The sequence below is a fragment of the Lutzomyia longipalpis genome, chromosome 1, assembly GCF_024334085.1.
Source record: "Lutzomyia longipalpis isolate SR_M1_2022 chromosome 1, ASM2433408v1".
Classification (NCBI taxonomy): Eukaryota; Metazoa; Arthropoda; class Insecta; order Diptera; family Psychodidae; genus Lutzomyia; species Lutzomyia longipalpis.
Window position 1 is genome coordinate 3,679,422 of NC_074707.1, and position 20,669 is coordinate 3,700,090.

At 37.3% G+C, this 20,669-nt stretch overlaps 2 protein-coding genes across 2 annotated transcripts in view; one reads left to right on the plus strand and one right to left on the minus strand.

Moving 5' to 3' along the window:
• Nucleotides 1–635: 635 nt before the first annotated feature.
• The window catches only part of LOC129786570 (nuclear pore complex protein Nup88), an 850,897-nt gene continuing 830,863 nt past the window's right edge, over nucleotides 636–20,669 (minus strand). The window contains exon 7 of the mRNA XM_055821675.1: nucleotides 636–661. The gene's annotated coding sequence lies outside the window, so the exon portion shown is untranslated. The remainder of the gene's footprint in view (nucleotides 662–20,669) is intronic.
• On the plus strand, nucleotides 15,655–20,502 carry LOC129786556 (biorientation of chromosomes in cell division protein 1-like 1). The gene is made up of 3 exons (XM_055821653.1): nucleotides 15,655–16,000; nucleotides 16,061–18,669; nucleotides 20,119–20,502. The coding sequence occupies exons 1-3, from the start codon at nucleotides 15,759–15,761 to the stop codon at nucleotides 20,292–20,294; spliced, it is 3,027 nt and encodes a 1,008-aa protein (XP_055677628.1). The 5' UTR covers nucleotides 15,655–15,758; the 3' UTR covers nucleotides 20,295–20,502.

Below are 20,669 nucleotides of genomic sequence, written 5' to 3' on the forward strand. Positions count from 1 at the left end.
CATCCAATAATTCATATTTTTTGGCATAATTTTTGATCCAAATTCGCAAAGGATCAAAAACTATACCCATCTCATACATCTGTCTCTTTCTCAAAACATTCGTGCGTGCCAAATTGGGCGTCACACTGAGAAAATTTGCAGAGCGGCGCTTTCATGTCGCATTTTCAATGCAAGTCCATTGAAAATTTTGCGTAATTAATGCTATAATTTTTATTTGCAGTTTCATAGCAAAACTAATGATAATTACGGGCGAGATCTAAAAATTGCCAAAAAAATCGAATTTTATTAGGAAAATGGGTATAAAGTAAAACAGGGCGTACTTTGACCCCCCACTTGAAATAATTAGTGAATTATTTTGTTAAAGAAATTTTTCCAGGAAATTTTTATTTGCAAAGGATATCGTTGTAGGGATGATATTCTATCGATTTGCAAAAAAATTGGTTTCAAAAAAAATTTTTTCCTATGAGTTATCAAAGAAATCCTCCGGAGGTGTATCAAGGGGTTTTCAGGGAGATCCTGGGGCTACGGTTTGGGGTCCCTTGGCCAAATTATCACTCAAATCGGTCAATATTGTGTTCCCCTAGGGGACTGCGTTAAAAAAATTAGAAAAGAAGCATTATTGGCTTTAAAAACTCAAGCAGTGGTATCAACGCAGAGTACTCTTCGCTTCATTTTTGGCCATTTTTCAGATTTTTGCCCAAAACTTCCCCAGGATCAAAATCCTGTGGATAATTTGAACATATTCTATTGTAAAAGGATGTAGGCTATACTTTTTGGTTGATTTTGGATTAGGTTTCCCAATCATCTGACCAAAATCAAGCAATAATAGGCCGGACCTATCTAAATTTCGTCCACTGTATAAAACTTTACTCCAACCAACCCTCTGGTAGCGGGCGTGTTTTCCCCTTCCTAGGTGAGAATTTTTACCTCACAGCATATCATTTATCGCACGAAAATGTCTCTCTGGTTCATTATTTATCGTTTACTAGACATCTTCCCTAACCCCCGGAGAAACGTCATCCAAAGGTAAAGTCCCTCCCTTAAGGAAACTAAGCTCATATATATTTTATTTTCTCTCTCTCTGTCATTCACAATCGCATTTATATACCTACAAAAAAAACAACCATATAGAGGAATGGAGAATGTGTGACAAACCCTCTAGAGAGAGAGAAAAATTCACCCCCAGGTGTTGTGTGACACAAGTGACGCCACAAGGTGAAAGAGAAATTTAATGAAAAGAACGGCGACAGAGACACGCCTCCATTTGGATAAATTGTCATGTGATTTTCCCTGCAGTAGAAACGATTAGGAACACGCGAGGGATTCAATTTTACATTGCGCACAGCAACACCGTCTCCTCATCCACTAAAACGGTAACTGTCACATAGCGAGATGGGGGTGAATTTTGAATATAACCACCCCCTTAGTGAATTTTGTACAGGACACCAAAAATGTCGCAATAAAATGATATATACAACACCAATTGGAGCATAAGGAACGCATGCGTTCTTAAGAGCAAAACATCCATGGAAGGACAAAGTTTAACCGGTGGAATATTTCTTGAATTAGTTAAACAACTTTTATAGGTTTAAAGGGAATAGTTTTATGAACAAACATAATTAGTGGAGTAATAAAATAATTTGCTGTAGTGGGTAGAAGTTGGCAATAAAGAATATATTTCTCCTGATAACGTCACAGTTTTTGTTGACAACTCCTTGCATTTTAAAGTGCCTTAAGTTTAATCGTAATGTAGTACATATTGCAGTCTGAAGAGTTTTTTTTAAGTTCAGAATTAAAAATTTTATTTAATAAAAATCAAATCTATATCAATTCCTTCAGTTTCATTTCTTTTTTCAAATATAATAAAAAATTTCCGTAAAAGTTGAAATATTAAGAAATTATATGTGAAAGATTTAACAAGCATGTATCTCTTGCGAACGATAAGAAAATGAAGGTCATAAGAGAGGATGGAACAAGAGAAATGAAGCAAAACTTGTGGCTATTGTGCCAAAAGCAGAAAATTACGATATTCTTCTTTAAGCATATTTGCCTCCTCTTTAATGATACAGCAAAGAAACAGCAGCAACAGCAACCGAATAGTAATTCGTCAAATCAGTCAAGCATATGTTCCTTCCAACAACATACATATACCACTCTCATCCGAAACTATTCATAAACTCCTCTCGGAACGGCATATCCCAGAGGAAAGTCCACATATAAGATGAAATTAAGAAGAGAATATTCTGTGTCCATTTAATGCTATATGGTGTTGTTGGATGGTACCTTTCTTGCTCTTTCACACTGAATTACACCCAACTTTTCCTCACCAGAGTTACAGAGAAAGAAAGAAGAAAAAAAGATCATTCTGAAAACCTTCCTGGAACACGATCCACAATCATAAAACACATTAATTTGAGCCAAATGCGAATTGCGAGTTGTAAATATCACAATTTATATATGAATAGATATTGCTTGGAAAGAGACACCGCGGTGAGATGTGTAAGAGAAGCATAGATTGTGAGAAATGACCAGAGGATTGTGTCGTGGCGAATTGCTGTGCTAATGAACGTCTTTTGAGATAAATTCACTCGGTGGGAAACACATCAGTTTCACGAGATTCCTGTCCGTTTGATTTAACAAAAAAAAAAATTCAAAAAACTATATATAACGTACCCAGGGGTTCTAAAGGATTTTCTCATTGAGCAAAAAAAGTCCTGTAAATAGTAACCCGCAACTACAATAAATGTGATGCGAGAGAAAAAGTCCACTCGCAACAATATAAGATTATCGGAACATTTGGGAATTATATCGAAAAGAATGATGATGTTTTCAATTCCACCAACTTTGTTGTACGCAAAGACTTCCCCTCCCAAGGCCCACCAGAATCTCCTCTTGTCCAAAATTTGGAGTGTTTTCTTGAAACATCTCACAGATGACTTGCAAAATTGTCCCTCCGACAGCATCCCATACACCAGGCACTTTCTGACGCATCATAACGCTCTGCCTTACATCTCCATATCATTTTTTTCTTCGATATACACACTTAAGGAAAATATTGATACATCTCACAGGAGATTCTCATCACAATTATTGCTCTAGCAAGATGAAGCTATTAGGAATAGGATCAAAGGTAGAGGAGGAAGAAAAGAAAGAGTATTGAAAGTCTATGGACAGGATATATAGGGAACTACAGAGGGGTGCGCTTCTTGTTAAAATGGAAAAAAAATCTAATCTAAAATGGAATAAAAAAAAAGAACTGAGCTTAAGACTTTGATAACAATGCAAAAATGAAATGAAAAATAAAAGCAGCAATTAAAACCAAAGCTTTCGACTCTAACAGCGAGTCTTCTTCAGTGGCTGAAAGGACACATTTTTTCAAACATTTAACATAGGTTTTTTATTTACATAAATTTACATGATTTTTAACAATGTTACAAACCTATGTAAAATGTTTGATTAAATGTGTCCTTTCAGCCACTGAAGAAGACCCGCTATTAGGGTCGAAAGCTTTGGCTTTAATTGCTGGTTTTCCTTGGGTGAGCGCGAATTTCCTCTGACGAACACCGGAAGCCTTGAAAACAAATCCTTAACGTCAAAAAGAAAAAAAAACAGAAAAATAAAAGTGAAAAATGTAATTAAATACCAGAACTAAAAATTCTCAATTAAACAATTTTCATGTCTTAAATTCTTTTTTTTTCCAATTGATTCCCAAGAATTTCTTTAAAAAAAGAAGAAGAAAAGCATTGAAGCTTTTGAAGAGGGAATGAAAAAGCTCACACACACACACAAGTTTATACGTGAAAGTTGAAAATCTCTTCTATATTTTCTCACCCCTCCCGCACAAAACCATGATTTTGGGTAGAATGAAGCGATTTCCAAGCTGTGCCATACATAGCATAGGTACTTAAACGTGTGTGAGAATGTTTTGTGAACAGCCTGCACCACATGCCAAAAACGTACAATAGGAAAGGAGGGAGGGAGTGGTGTTCAAAGTTGCGGGAAGAAGAAGAACCACTTAAGTGGCAGATCGATTAATCTTGAGCCCATCACAAAACTTTCCCTGAATAAATTTCCATATCAACAATATCTTTTTTCCACCGCCACGTTCTTTTTTTTTCGGAAGAGAAACATCAAATAAAGTGGATGAAGAATTTCATCCGCCTTCTCCATCGTCATCCATATCGATGTAATGTGAGTGGTGGTGTGTACTCCTTGTCCAAAAATCGATTGGATCGGATATTTTCTCCTATATCAGCGACAACCCACTTTTGTGAAGAGCTTATAGCATCTCAAATTCAGAAGATAAAAATGGATAATGGAGGACTTCAGGGCATGCCAAAAAAAAACTTGGGAGAAGTACAAAAAGAATTCCCGAGATGGTGAAAAAGATCCAAAACATTTTCAAAGTCATAAACTTTTTTGTTGTCAACGCGAAGAGCTTTTTTGCCCTTCTCGCGCCTGTGTGTATGACGACCGCGACGGTCCGAGAATTACCCAAAAAGCTCATCAAGATTTGAGTTCTATTAATTTTTGGCTCTTGTGGGGCGTTTCTCATTAATCTTTTTCTCCATTTTTTTTTACCTCCTTTTATTCTTATCTCCACATTATTTTTACTTTGTCTTTAGTCCGTCATTTTTGTGGGTCGTTTAAATAAATGTGGTTCCCTCATTTTTGGACTTGCTATGTGTACTCATACTATGTTGTTACACAACTAACAACAACACCATCTCTTTTTTTTTCTTCTCTTTTCAATAATTCTATGTATGTTGTGTACAAAGTCGCAAAGAGAGTAAAGCAAAAGATGACAAGATATGGGGAAGCTAGGCGAGAGGGAAGGTGGGTAATACCGTACCATCTTCCAGCTTTGATGATGATCGCGCATCTCACAAAAATGTATTAAGACGAAAATTCCTGTCAGTCACATCAAGTCTCTTTTTGAACCACCACAAATGAGAAGGCTCAATAATGAAAATGGTCTCAACTCATAAAAATACCATTGCCTTTTTTTTCCTCATCAACTTCGTCTTTCACTTATGTCCCTCTCTTTTTTATTATTTTTGCTCTTCCATTAATGGAATCACCATCATCATCATCATTGTGTTGTGCCAGAGCAAATATACCGTGGATGACATTACAAAATGTCTCCAATGGTTCAAATTGAAGGGGAAGGAGAGTATAAAAAGACAGACAAATACCATACATAAATATATAGCAAAAAGAATGAGAAAACGCTCCGGAGGAAATAACAAGAAAAGAAATTCACCTTATTCACCCAATCTTTTGTGCAATGTGCTCTTTCATACCAAATGTCCCATAATTTCTTCATCATCCCCATCAAAATCTTTTCTTTGCGTGAGCCACTCTTTTTTTCCTCCCATATCAAATTACAATGAAATCGTAATTCCTCCCACTACAGACGGACGACAAACTTATAAGTTTTGTTAAAGAATTTTTTTTAATATTTTTTTCATGCAAAAAATAATTATTTTATATAAAAAAAATAAATTATTTAAAAAGTTTAATTAAATTACGATTAAATTCAATCTCTCTGTACCTATTCCTTCCTCTTCTTGCACCACATCTTCAATTTATTTCCGTTGCAATTTTCATTAATGTCCATGCAAAGAAATCCGCACTGGGTTCAGTGCGAAAAGGATAGTAGAAGACGGAATGAATAAAAGCGGAAATTTACACATAAAATCTATATGTATGTATGAACGCTATGTGATTTATATTAGGCCCACAGGGTAGATTTTTTGGGATCAAACATTGTCGATTTATATACCGAAACAATCTCTCAATGGTAGTTGTGAGCATAAGAAATTGACCAGCCGGCGACGCGACGCGATCTTCTTTTTTTCCCTCCCATTAGTTTTCCCGTTTCCCCACTATGTATTTCCTGACCAAAACCAAAAGATTCCGCAGCACAAGGGGTATTTAACTGAATAAAAAATAAAAATTCTGAGTATTCGGAATTTTTTTGGCGAAATTATTCTGATTAGAAAATAATTATTAAAAGATTTTGTTTACTAGTTTGATGCTAGACTTTACCGTTCTAGATATACATACTCTGAAATTAAGAATTCTAATGAATAATTCAAAATAAAACAGAATATTAATCGTAATTATTCGTATGTAGATTTGGAATATTATTAAAATATTCCCCAGATAAACACCCCTTGGCTCGGCCACAGCACCGATGGCACCACGTTGTATATATGGACATGTCGTGAATTATATATTAACAAAAAAATATATAGTACCAACAGAGATAAAAGCTATGCGCTCAAATGAGTTATTTGAATTCAATTTTGCTGCCTGTCAACATTTTCAATTGATATTTGTTCTTTCGTCTTATTGGTTGGATGAGCGTTTTTGTCTTCCTTCCCCCATGTTCTTTGTACGCCGTTGGTATACAATGTGATGTAAAATACAAAAAGGAATGACAAGTTCAAAAGGGAATACTGAAGATGCAATTTTTAATTTGCAATATTGTCAATTCAGAGGCCATTCGCGAATCAACATACAACATAATTTCACACACGGCGTCTCCACTGGACCCAACAACATGGTCAACTCAGAGAATCCGTAAATCACTCGATTTATGACATCTTATGGGAATCGTTCTTTAACCATTTTCTTTTACTCTTCCTTCCCCTTTTTCTCTCTCAGTATTCTATATAGGTACTGTATCACTTATACATATTATGTATACAACCGAAATACATTTAAATAATATTGAAATTCTTAGCAATTTACACACCAACATACAACATAAGAAGATCAAGTTTTAAAAAGCTCCAACAAGTCGGCATGTTTCCCAATTGGAAAGGAATTAAGTAAAAGAGAGACAAAAGTGATAATTTAGGAAATCTCGACGACAGTCACAGAGAAGCAATCAAAGGGCAATTTATTGAACCAACAACAACAACAACAAAATGATCAGCAGCACCAAGAGAGAGAAATATATTTACGGTCACATAAAAATATGCGCCGGGGGGTAGGAGGGGGCGATATATTTTGGTTGAGAGACTGGAAATCAATATTAATCACATATCTTCACGAAAACCATCAATTTATTTAATTAAAACTAGCCCCAAAATCATGGATCCACCCATAGACTGAAGCAGACACGCATATCGAGTTCTAAATATATTACGGCAAACTTCTCTCTTTCGTGGCAGGGCATCTTTCGCACTGTATATATGTATAAATGACCAATGGGAAACAGTATGAAAAGGACACGAAGACACCATGAAGAATTCTAATAAGGCCGTCTCGAAAACTAATGCAAATTAAACTAAAGGGTCTCCCCTTTGATTTATCATTATTTTAGTCGATTTTTTTATATAGAAGAATTAGTTTTACATAAGAATATTATATTGAAATAAATTTTTTTCAGTGTATAAGAATAAAAATCAACGCATCCCCAGGTGCAATAAAAATATTGAGACAGCGGCAGACATTCTTTTTCGATCCACCAAAATTAACGTTTTAGAGACATTTAAAATGGAGCCCTAACTCATTTCAGCGGACACCACAGCGATGCATATTAGCGGCGAAAAAAAGGGGATATTCTTTTTTGGACCGAAGACACACCAACAGAGAGAATAGCAATCAAGTCCACAAGGGGTGATGAGGGGGAAAGAACTTTATGAATGAGAAATAGATGAGAAGTGCACCAGGATTCATTGAGTTCCGCCCTTCCAATTAATCTGCCATGTCCTCCAAAAAATAGCCCTCCTTCCTTGCGTCGTGTCTTTTTTTTTAAAGCCTGTGTGCAGGCAGAGAAACCAGATAACTTGGTGGCTTCGGTGGAGTCTCATCTTTTTTGACCATATATACTTCCCCCGCGACGTATCGCGCCCAGTTGGAAGGAGAACCGATATAAATATCCTCGAGGGCATGCAATCACATCAGAGGATCACACCGACCTGGCAGTGCGGTATCCAACAGTCACACATAACGCAGCCACAGACACACAAAACGTTAATTTTGTCTTATCTGCGCGAAATAAAATGAAGTGGAAACCGCCCCATCGCACATTCGACGGATTCCCGAGTCTCTCCCCCTTTTGCACATGAGATGGCAAACCCATAGACCTCGTGTAGCAACCTCTAACCACCTCACGATATCGCATATCACACACTTACATATACCTTTGGCCACCATGGGGAGAAAAAAAGCTCACAAGGCGAGTGCAAAAACAGAAAATGGATAAGAAGGTGGACAAGGGGGAGAAATTCTTTACCCACACTCAAGTACCCCCTCATCAGTCCCTATCCATGAGGTTTCAAGAAAAAAAAAACAGAGGAGACGAAGAAGCAAAACGAAGAAGCGTCGTCCACACAAAACATTCTTCTTTGTGTCATTGCAACAGCACACGCAATCTCATATATCGCACACCCAAGTATAAAGCCTCCCATTTTACCTTTTTTTCCACCACCCCTTCCAGCTCAAGAGATAGCCATCACACGCGGGAGAGTGAGTCAAATAAATCGCAAGCAATAAATTAAGGAATCGCTGCCGCCTCTCTGTCCTACATTTATTCTGCACTGCAATACTCCAAATTCAAATGGACTCCTTTCTACCCCACTCAAAGTAGTCGCAAATATGTATAAACGCCTCCTTGAGAACTTCCGAGCGAGCTTTCAATTTCCCCGAGGTCACATTAGAATTCAAACTAATTCGTAATCCCAGCGTTTTAGAAAAGCCCAAGGAATTGCGTAAAGAATTGCTTTGGGAAAGATTATCTTTTCGACTTGAACTCATTTCCTTAAGAAAAAAAAACTGTAAGAGGCTTGTAGGTCACCCACGCATTGTATGAAATTCACACCTGACCAGGACTTAAAAATTAAGGAAATTAAAGCTTTTACTCTTAGCTAACAGAAAGATAATAACAGATCGTAAAAGATCTCTTGAAAGAATTAAACCTTTTTCAACATTTAAGCCTTTAGTTTGTCAAAGAGACTTTTTACTGAAGAATCTATGAATGAAAAAGGAAGCTCCATAGAAAAACCAGACTGTGTGTAGTGAGAAGAAGCCGCAAATGGTAGTGGGGGGAGCCCACCTCTGTCGTGTATCATCAAATTTGTTTGTAGATCTCCAGCTAGGCGCAATTTAGGAATCAATACCTGAAGCACGGCAGGACGTGCGATTGGTGATCGATACGCTGTGAATTTCTTCTCATATACATTGGATGGTGGTGCGTATGTATGTCTTTTATGCTAAGAAAAGAGCATTTGCCACGAATGCTCAAAATGTGTATTTGTGAATATTAATCGTGGAGGCAAAGAATGAATTTCACATGGAAAGAGAAAGATGAATTGGAAGTAAAGAAATTAAGGGAAAAAAATATTTCCACATTCAATTCTTGCTGCTGGATGCCCCAAACTGTGAGAGAGTCTCTGTGTTGCTGCTTGGCGATGATGAACAACGTGTCCATTTTGTGTCAATGTCGGCTTGGCAAGAAAGAAGTTTTCATCCTCATCATCGCATCAATATCATCATTTATCGGTACAATTCGATGATGAGGTAAAGAAAAAAATGAAGAAGGCGGACGAATAGTGTGATTGAGCCCGGTATAGAAGATGGCAAGAACAGCAGCAGCAGCAGCCAACCACTCACGGGAGAATTTATAACTTTCAAGAAGTGATTGTTGAACCCATTCCTTGTAAAAATGGCATTTTTTTCCACCTCGCAGCCTAAAGACAACCAATAGCCACCAGGATGATCACACACTGAGCAATCTTGCGCACGTTGATCATCCAACATTCGTGTCATTAATTATTTTTGAACTTGTCTCGATTTTTTTCTCCCATCATCTCATCTACATCTTTTTTTTTTTCTTTCTTCAATAATTCATTCATTGGGTGAACGCAGAAAGGGCAGCTCTTAGTGAACTATAACGCCAAATCTTTCTTCGTGATGTTGGATCCACAGTATAAATGTGAATCGATCAAGCCCAATTTTTGACTTGATCGCCAATCATGCAATTTTCGCGCGAGTGCGACAAAAAAGATACCTGATGGTGAGATATAAAACATGTTAGACAAATATTCCATCATTATGATCTTCATCATCATCATCAAATGTATGATCACTTCCAAAAAAAGTTTGGCCCCAAAAGGAAACAACATTTTTTTTAGTGTTTTGAAAGTGGAACGTTTTTGGCAGCAAAAGTCACACAATATCATAATTTTCGTATAAGTATAAGTATCATAATTTTCGTGATCGATCCTCATGCCATGCTCTCTTCATTCACAAAATTCCCAAATTCTGGGAGTTTCAGTAGTTAAACTGTGTTTTGGAAGAAAATTAATTTGGGCTATTAATTTGCAATTTTCCTCTATCACGCGACATCAATCGCTATATGTAGGTATATTTATTTTCTTTGGAATTCATTTAGAAAATTATTTTTTAGTGCAAAAAATTAGCTAAATTTTACAGCAAATTAATTAAATAAAAAAGTAAAATTATCAGCAAAAGTGGCCAAAACTTAGAGAATCAAAAAGAAATTTCCTAGAAATATCCTTATTTCCTAAACAACCACGAATATTGTAGTACCTACGAACCCTCTTCAACACTGCTGCATAGATATTCAGGTAAAATCACCGTATGTCTAATTTACGCAAAAGAAATCCGACATGTGGATAGAAATCTGCAAAATCACCATCACCTTATGCTTCCCTTTTTGCACCTAAGGATTTCTCCGCCTCCCTTCCGCTGCTAGCCCCTCAAATTCAATCTACCTTTTACGAATTCACTCCCGCCTGTGTGCTGACGTTGAGAAAAGTTTTCTCCTCTACCTAGCATTCGATAAACTTCTCACACACACCTATCTATATATAGGGGATATATCCACCAAGGGACATGATAAGGAAGTGGGAAAGAATTTTCCTTCGATTGTTGTTACTTTTTATTCAAAGAATCGACAAAATTGAAATTTATGGCGTGAATTTTCTGGACATTGACAAGGGAAATGCGAAAATGTTTCGCATCCTGGAAAGAATATGGATGCAATAAATCACATTGGGGACTTGAGGAAAAATTTCAATTCGTCAATCTGTGTGGAGCTCTATCTCTTCCTCTTTTTCTTCTGTTCATTCCCAATCATCCCTCGAAATTTCCAACTAGCAGGCAGAATTGGTGGTCGCCCACCAGACTGGGTTGAAGAGAATAGTTCGTGTGTAATATTTACAATAAAATTGCATAAAGTGAAAAGATAGGTTGTATACATAAAACACACACTATGTATGTATGATACAAAACTAAAATGGAGAAATAATAGAAGAGGAGAAAAAAGAAGAAAGGCATAAATATTTCAATGTCATAGTTATGAGGTGCACATAGTCATTAAATGTGTATTAAAAAGTGGCGGTGGGAACGACGAAATCACGTAATCAGTTAAACGGAAAGGCGGAGCCGCCATTTATATCAAAACGAACAAATTTTTTCTGTCTGTGATGCATTTTTGCCAGACTGCAGTCTCTCTTTCGCTCTCTGCTAGTGGACGTCTCATCATCATCTCTTTGAAATCTCTTCTTCTCTTCTAAATCACTCATTTATTCCCTTTTTGTTTTATTGTTTTATTTGTATTGTAGATTCGTAGGGAAAATTTGTAGTTAATATGTATTTTTTTTTAGATTTTAATTATTGTATTTTCTTTGACCTAATTCTCACTTAGGAATTTGCAAAAGGGGGCATTTAAGTAGCGATTATTTAACGAAAAAAAACAGATTTACTGTCTCTGGGTGATTTATGATCAACATAAAGCTCGCAATGGGGACACCTGGTTGATTAAGATGGAGGCGCCAGGTAGTAATCAAATTATTCAATGTCATTCAAAAAAATAATAATTTTATAAATTGCATTTTATTGCAGTTTGAATATACATAAACTAGTTAGTTATCTTTGGGTCTCATCTTTTTTGTCAGAAAATTATGCTTCTGATCAGAAGAATATTCCATTTTGATCAGGTAAATATTTACATTCGATCTGGATAATAAGCAATTAATCAGGATAATTAGGAATTAATCAATAAAACGGATTCATGATCAGATTGTGAATTATCCTGATCAAAATGGTAGATTTTTCTGACAAAATAGAACATTAGTTCTTGGAATTGGAACATTTTTCTGAAAACGGAATATTCTTCTGATCAAAATCATAATTTTCTAATCAAAAGATTTGATTCGTAATGTATACTGTATTACAATGGAGGCACCGGGTAATATATTTTTTAAAGCTCCCTAGCAACTAAAAAAAGAAGTGGCCAAAACTCAAATTTTTTGTGGACTTAAAAAAGAACCTTTACATGAAGAAAAAAAAGCACAAACAAGGATCTGAAAGATCTCTTTTTTTTTTTAAGATGACGAAGACAACATAAAAAGTACAAAATAAGTATATATTTTGAGGTTTTCTGCCACCTTGTTTGAATGTGCCAAATAATCGAATTCCCTGTCAATGAGATATCGTGGAGTGACGATAATGAAAGACCGCGAACGGCGATGATGAAGGATTGCGAATGGAAAAATGATGGAGAGGTGATTTTGTCCATCTCATTGCCAATAAACAGCATATGCTCTTTTGGGTAATTCCCTAATTTATATTGTAATACCAGCCACATACATATACAGATCCGAGTACGACATTCACAGGAAAATTTGGACAAAAGCTGTGATTGAATTTGGAATCTTCCTAATATACTTCTCTTTTTTTCCTTCATCATCCGCATCTCCCGCCTTTTGCTAAATACAAAAAAAAATTGCCTCATGTCGACTGATGCGGACATGGAGTTAAAAAAAAATGTGTTGTGATTGAGATGAAGGAATTGTATATAAGACGAAGATGGAGATTTTGTCAATTCATCATGCACAGACGACAAGTCAATCTCTGTCTCTCACACTTGGTGGACTTTTGTTTGCATCAATCGAAGCCGCGCGCGTATATTTCATACCACAAGCCTCTTTGCCCTTTCAATCTCTTTGCGTCGTCTGTTTCCTTTTTTTCCCCATCATATATGTACCTATTTTTATGTACATATACATATTTCTACCACCTTCAATTTATATAATCAGCAAGATCATACACACATATACAAAATAAATTAACTTTTACTGGTAATTGTACTCAAGGTCATGTCGCGAGTTCTTTTTTCTAAAGTATCCGTGTGCTTTATATTATAAATAAAAATTCCCAATAAGAGTCACCTTAATACTTGATAAATTTTAAGTAAATTGTTGTTAATTTCAATTATTAAAAGAAATTTAATTGTTTTCTACTGTAGACCTGATGATGGGGTCAAATAAAATCTTAATACGTCTTAAAACCTTAAGAAAAGCTTTTTCAAATGAAATAATAATGGGTTAATTCTCTTTAAAAACAATTATTAGTTACAGTCGTGACCTCGTAGTAGGACCGTCGTCAAAATGACTTCTCCGTGGTAAAACGGCCTCAGAATGAGGATTTTGCCTTCGCAGTGGGACAATTAGTATCCTACCTTTCCAATAGTACTAATTGTCCCACTGCGAAGGCAAAATTCTTAATTCTGAAGCCGTTTTACCGCGGAGAAGTCATTTTGACGACGGTCCTACCACGAGGCACGACTGTATAAGTTTTCCCTTAAATTTTATTTTTAAATGAAAATTACTTTTACAGGAGCCTTTAAAAATTATTTTGATTGTTTCCTGGAACAACAAATTGTTTTCTTTTATGCAACTGACAAAAACCTGGAACAAATGTTACAGAATTAATGACAAAACCGAGTAAGAAGCTCAACTATAACTTAAAATCCTCCATTATTGTGCCAATCTCAATATACATTAGCATATGAGGAGCTACTTGGGGATTGTTACTGTACATATCTACAATTTTCAATGTTATGCATTATTTTGTTGTGTTGTTGTATTCAACACAGTGAGCAAAATTGATGGTGATTCTCTTCATTGTGGTGTCACAACAGAGTCGCAAAGATTATTTTCTTCATGTGTGTAAAGCGACAAATAATTTTGATTAATTATCATTTTGCCGGGTTTTATGTGTGGCTCCCTTTCATCTTTCACACCACGCACGTGAATGTGTCCCTCTCAATACCGCAAATATATGTATGTATAAAGCTCTCTGCTACATAATGCTTGAGCTTCGCGTCAACAAAAGCCATCGCAAGTACACCAAGGTGAAGGAAATACTTGAGAAAAACGGATTATAGGCCATCGTCTGGCTGCTGCTGTTTCTCTTTTGTTACCATCAGCATCCACTCCATGCCACCAACATTGCCCCCCATCATTATTGCCCACCTTTATGTATACAAATTTTTACTTATGCGCGCGCTTTTGTCATTTTTCCCTCAAAACACTCACTTTACAAAATAAAATCCCTGAAGAAGATTTATTAAAATGTATGCGCTTCAGCACCATATTTTGTTATTGTTTGTTGCCCATCGTTTTAAGACCCGCCACGAAGCTTCTTTTGATTTGAAAATAAGTATGTCACCTTAAGTAATTTGAGCATAAAAATTGCTCCTTACTAGATTTTTATTTAAAAGCCAAATTTTAATATTTTTGACAAGATATAGTAATTAAATTACATTTTATTCTTAATGTTTTATGCTCGGAATCAAGAGAAAAAAGTTCCGAGCAGCTTCAGAAGTTTATCAGCCTCTGTTATCATAGTATTCATTTGTGATCTTATTAAGTTTTTAAGATTCTCAAGTTTACTCTTCAACTCTCAATTTTCCATCCTTCAATCTTAAGATTTCTTGTCGCAAAAGGTTAATTTCGGCTACCGGCTCAAGCAGTCTATTATTGCCAGCTCAAAGATTGTTTCCCCCCCCCCCCTCCCGGAGCATCAAAAAGCTTCTCGATAACAGGTACGTGATCTTCGGGAGTTTGGGGTATTATCCTTGATTGATGGAATTTCTGAAATAAGCACAATCACCGTTTCTCTAAACGGTCAAACATTAGAATTTGAATTGTTTAGCATCATAGATGGCGCACGCGCATGTCGAAGACAATTCGAAGTGAAATATTCGCGCTAAAACGTTCAGCGACGTCACAGAATCATAATGACGTGGTCTCCTTACCTATAAAAATGAAATCAAAACATGTTGGCTCGGAATTATGTGCAAAAACGTCGAATTTATGTTGTGAAATCTAATTTCCCTATCAATCAGTACTTTTTTCTAACGTTGGTCCCGCCGGGAAGGAAGTTGTTTTGAATTTACAACGGATAAATCAAATTGATTTTCCAAAATCGCCATTTTATTGTTTTTCTGTCAGTTTTTTGGCCAGAAAATACATTTTTAGAGCTCCTAGAGCACTTCCGGGTGCTCCGGAGACCCCGCGGAGCTCCCCTGTGCGAAAGGGGCTCGCGGAAATTTTGACGGTTGGGATTAAAATTCAAAATTTTTGACGGTTGGGGATTTTACACGACTCGCATTTCCCAAAAATGGATTTTCGCAAACTTTCTGCATTTCCGATGCCAATCAACGCAGCATCGCTCCCTGGGCGCGAAAAATCACTTCCGGTCGGAAAAATCGGCGGAAAATGCGAGAAAATCGTGAAAAACTGAATGTGTGAGAGAGACACTATTAGATCCGTGCGAGGGAGAGAATTTAAGTGAGACAGAACGTGTGAAAAATACTTTCATCTCACTTCTTTTGCTGTCAAAAACGTCAAAAATAAAAACAACAAAAATATTTTTTTGTAGTGAAAAATTAAAATATCGTGAGAAACTTTTTTATTCTTTTTTCACGCACGATGGATAGTGATCAAATGGTAAACACGGAACTTGTAGACACAATTGTGCGTGAAGTGAAATCCCAGGGATTGTTTGATCAATTCCGGAAGGAATGTCTGGCGGATGTGGACACAAAACCAGCCTACCAGAACCTCCGGCAGAGAGTTGAGAGTGCCGTGACGACATTCCTGGAGCAGCAGGAGTGGCGTCCGGATGCAAATCGTATCCAGATGAGGGAGAAGCTACGTAAAAATATCATTGGGTAAGTTGGGAGGGGGATGTTGTGAAATTCTCTGAATCCTAACCTCGAAATCTTCTTTAGGCTGGGCTTCCTGGAGACTGGCGTTGATCGAATTGTGGACCAAGTGGTCAATCCGAAGATTTCATCGGTTTTTATGCCCCAAATTGAGGATGTTGTGTACAAATATTTGGGAATTGAAAAGCCCATTGCAAAACCCAAGGAGGAGCCAACTTTCGAGCAGAATGGCATGAAGAATTTTGACCTCCTCCCCACGGATCTCCTCGAAGCAGTAAGCCCAGACTCCAGCAAGTCCGCCAAGTCGATGTATTCATCGCATGAGGACATCAAAGAGGAAATAACTGAGGAGGAAATTGTTCCGGAACTCGATGAATCCAATGATCGGATTGACGATGAGGAATCACCACCCTTTGAGCCACTTGAGGGACAACATCCTGAGGATGAGGTGAAGAAAGAAGAGGGCGAGGATGATAGTCAGAACTCACATGTTTCCGGAATTAGTGGCTTAACATCCCAAGATTCTCTGTGCAGTGCAAAAAATCCCACAGAACCCATGGAAGTGGATGAGGAAGTAAAGACAGAAGAAGAGGAAGAAGGAGGAGGAGGAGGAGTGGTGCAAGATGAGCAGCAGCAGGAGGAAGAAATAATGCAACCTCCGCGTATTGATCAGATGATTGAGAAGAGTGAAGTACCTGAACGGACTGTGTCTGAAGTTGTCGAAGCAATGGAAGTTGGCAATCAAGATTCCCAACTGTCACAAGTATCCAGCAATAGTCGCTTATCCATTGTCACCAATGAGAGTGACTCAAAAGATGATAACCTCAAGATGGATATCTCGGAGGAGGCTCAAATGCCCGAATTTGGGGAGAATTCTCAGTCTCCACGCGCGGAAAAGCTCACAACGTTTGATATTAAGAAAGATGAGATAAAATTCCAGCAAGTGCGAATCTTTCCACCACCTCCAGAACCCGAGAATCCACCACCATTGCCCCCAAGTCCACCTCCACCGCTAGAGGAGAAGCCCAAACCTCCGGCACCGCCAGAAAGTGAGGCAGAAACAAAAGGAAGTGATGAAGTACAGAAAGAAGCCCCAAATGCCGAAAAAGTTCCGGAAAAGGATGCAGCACAGAAGCATCACAGTTCGGACAGGAAGAAATCCAACAAAAAGAGCTCTCGTTCATCCCATCACAATCATCACCATCACAGGGATAGGAATCGTGAAAAGAGTCGCTCATCATCTTCCCGGGAAAAGAGTACGAAAGCATCGGAAACGAGTCCAAAGGGTGGTGGTGGATCCGTCCGGGAGGAGGATAATTCCTCAACAGCTTTGGACAGTGATGCAAGTCCTGTCCTTCACATTGTTGAAGGTGAAACTCTCGATGGTGAACCACAATCTTCTGCTGTTGAGAAATCAGATGGAAAGACAAAGAGTAGCTCTTCGCACAAGAGCTCCTCATCCTCCCATCGTGATGACAAGAAGAAGAGTCATTCATCACATTCAAAAGACAGCCACCGTCGGGATCATCGTCGTCACCATGATAAACACAAATCTTCATCCAGCCAAAAATCCTCCTCAAGTCGCAGTGAGAGAACCAAATCCAAGGAAGAAGGATCATCATCATCCAAAAGAAAGGAGAAAGAGAGTGATGATCACTCCAGTCAGAGGGAGAAAACTTCCGAGAAGCGTCGATCAACTGATCGAGATTCCAATGATGGTGGCGGTAGCTCAGGCTCCAAACAAGCAACACCCCCTTCAAGTGATAAAACAACAACAGCAGCAAACCAATCATCAGCCCCAGCAGAAGAATCTGCAAATAATTCAGCCAATTCATCCGTATCCAATTCCCCGCAAGACAAGGAAACCGTGAAAAGCGAGAGTGCTGCTCCCCCAGCAGATGCTGCAAATGCAAATCCTTCTGCTGAATCCGCTGAAAAAGTCATTTTACCATCTAAACCCATAATTGTGGATCAAATTCTCACTGCAAATAGTGAGATAAATCTCCAGATGATTGTCAATCAGGCATCAAATGATCCCACACTTGCTAAAATTGAGGAATTAGCCAAGAAATCCTTGGCAAGGAAAAAACCCAAATTTGCGTCAAATTTCAAGGAAGCAAAGCGCCTCATGAAGATGCGCAAGAAGATTGATCATGAGAGTAAGAAGAACATGGAGAAAGCGATTGTTCTTGCGAAGAATTACATAAATTCCAAAGCAGAAAGTGATCCATCTGTCTCAGATCTCTCACAGGGAATTGAGCTGGAATTTGTCTGTATGAAATCCAGTGGGAATAGTGCAGCACCCACTATATCGAGTCCCATTAAGAAGGACACTCCTCCACCTCAGGTGGTGGCTACGAGCGTACCGGAAAAGCCAATTTTGGAGGGAAAATGTTCAAAGGATAATTTTGCAGATAGTGAAGATGAAGAGGAGCTTCACTACTTTCCCGATCCTCATTGTAAATTCACAGAGAGTATCACGGGGAAGTGGCTACGTGAGAATAGGGATAGTATCCTTGCGGGGGATGACAAGGAGATATTCAGCCATGAGGAAAAGTCCAAAAAATCACCCAAAAATGGAATTGTTGCCTCATCTATTGTGAAGAAGAAATCATTGGAATTGGGTGATGCTCATCCTGAGGAGAAACGTATCAGGATGGCACCTAATAAATTTGGTAAGTTTATTGGTTTTTTTCGCGAACTTATCTAGCTTAGAGGTCTAAAACCACATAGACCTAATTTTTTTTAAGCTGAGCTAAGTTTTCTAAGTCAGACTAAGCCAGGATTAAGTGCATGTTTGGATGCATTTTTTGACGACCAGAAGCATACTTTGGTTCTCTTATAGCATAAAAATCATTAATATAATCGAAAAAAAAAGTTTATTTTAGACCTAAGGTGTTTGAACAATTAAAACCTTAAAAGCTTTGTAAGGTATAGGTACTGTGTAACCACATCAAAAAATGCAAGTTTGACTTAAAAACTAAAGCTTGACTAAAGAAACAAAGGGTGAAATTCACTAGTTAGACAGATTTGAGATTCCTTAAGAAAGATTTAAGTTTTCTTAAGATTGTTTAATTTTTCTTACAAATATCTTCTTAAGTTTTCTTTAGATTCCTTGAGAAAAAACTTAAAATTTCTTTAAAAAAAAGATTAAGTTTTCTTTCTTAAGGGAAACTTAAGATTTTTAAGTAAATCCAGCAAAATGCATATTTTTGATGATTTTTACGAATTTCAGTGGCCGAAAGCCACCAGAAAAAATCATAGAAAAATATGATGAATTTAACCCAATGCAGCTTGACTGAAGAAATCTTAAGCTTAGCTTAAGAAAACTTAATAATCTTAAATTTTTCTTATAAGACCTTAAGTTTTTTTTTTCTTAAGGAATCTTAAGAAATTTTATTAAAATCTAAGACATTTTTAAGAAAATTTAAAGAATCATAAGAAAGTTTAAATCTTAAGAAAACTTAAGTTTGTCTGACTAGTGAATTTCACTCAAAGTTGAGCCGTTTATTAAACCATCTCCATTAGGTCAGACTTTAGAGACTCATTCAACCCCAGCTCAACCTGATCTAACCTTGGAACCTTAAGAGTCTGACCTAAAAAAAACATAAGTCTAACAAAGTGGCCTTGTTTAAAAATCTTAGAACTGACTTTAAAAACTTAAACCCCCAAAGAACTATAGTTATATAGTCTAGTTTAAAGAAGTTTATATTGGTTTAAATAAATTAATTCAGTCAGATCTAACGGATCTAACTTAAGAAGTTTGACGCATACGTTTAATATTTTTTACCAATACTTTTTTCTTTGCTTCGTATATTTTCTTTAGCTAAAAAAAAATCTAACTTAAAAGTAAAAAAAAACTAAACTTCCTAAATTACAGAGTCTATTCCAATGGGCCTAATTCAGCGACTAAGAAATCCTTGAAATCTTTGAAGTTTGTACTGAAATTTCAAGATTTCAAGCGAATTTCAAGGGTTTCTTGATGGCTGAATAAGGTTTAATTTCAGATTTTTTAGTTTTTTTTTGTACTGCAGAATATAAAAGCAAAAAATTAAGTCTCCGGGTGAAACCCATAGAAGTGGTAGAGATTACATTTTGTTCTCTTCTTTGCTCTCACAATGCAGGTGACCTGAATGGCAATGAAGACGTTATCGAGGAGAAGAAGGTAGTGAAAGTGAAGACGCCACTGACACAGCAACAGAGGTATTCCAGCGATGACCTCTACAAACCACGACCCTTCATTCATGGTCAGAGGACTCGCAGGCGTGCACTTGACGCATCAGACGGTGGGACAGCCTAGTGTCAGGCCCCATATTCCTCCACCCTCATCCCATGCTAACGAGTTTTCTTTGCACTTTTCTTTGTTTTGATGGAGAAGAGCACGAAAAGAAGTAACTGGCCCAAGATTATAATTACCTATTATTATATTATTTGTTTTTTCTATGAAGTGGAAAAGATGTAATAAAGAAGAAGTGGCGTCATTCAACACGCCTCTGGTTAAGAAGAGATTTCTGTGTGTTTGGGTTTCATTCACAAAAATATCCCCCCAATGCGAAATTGTGTGGTAATTTTTGCTTTTGTGCAAAGAGGTGTGTGCGTGTGCGGTGAAAGAAGAAAGTGGTTTTTGCAGGTGCGGGTTTTCCACACGCCGTCTCGACTTGGAGAATTGTGTGTG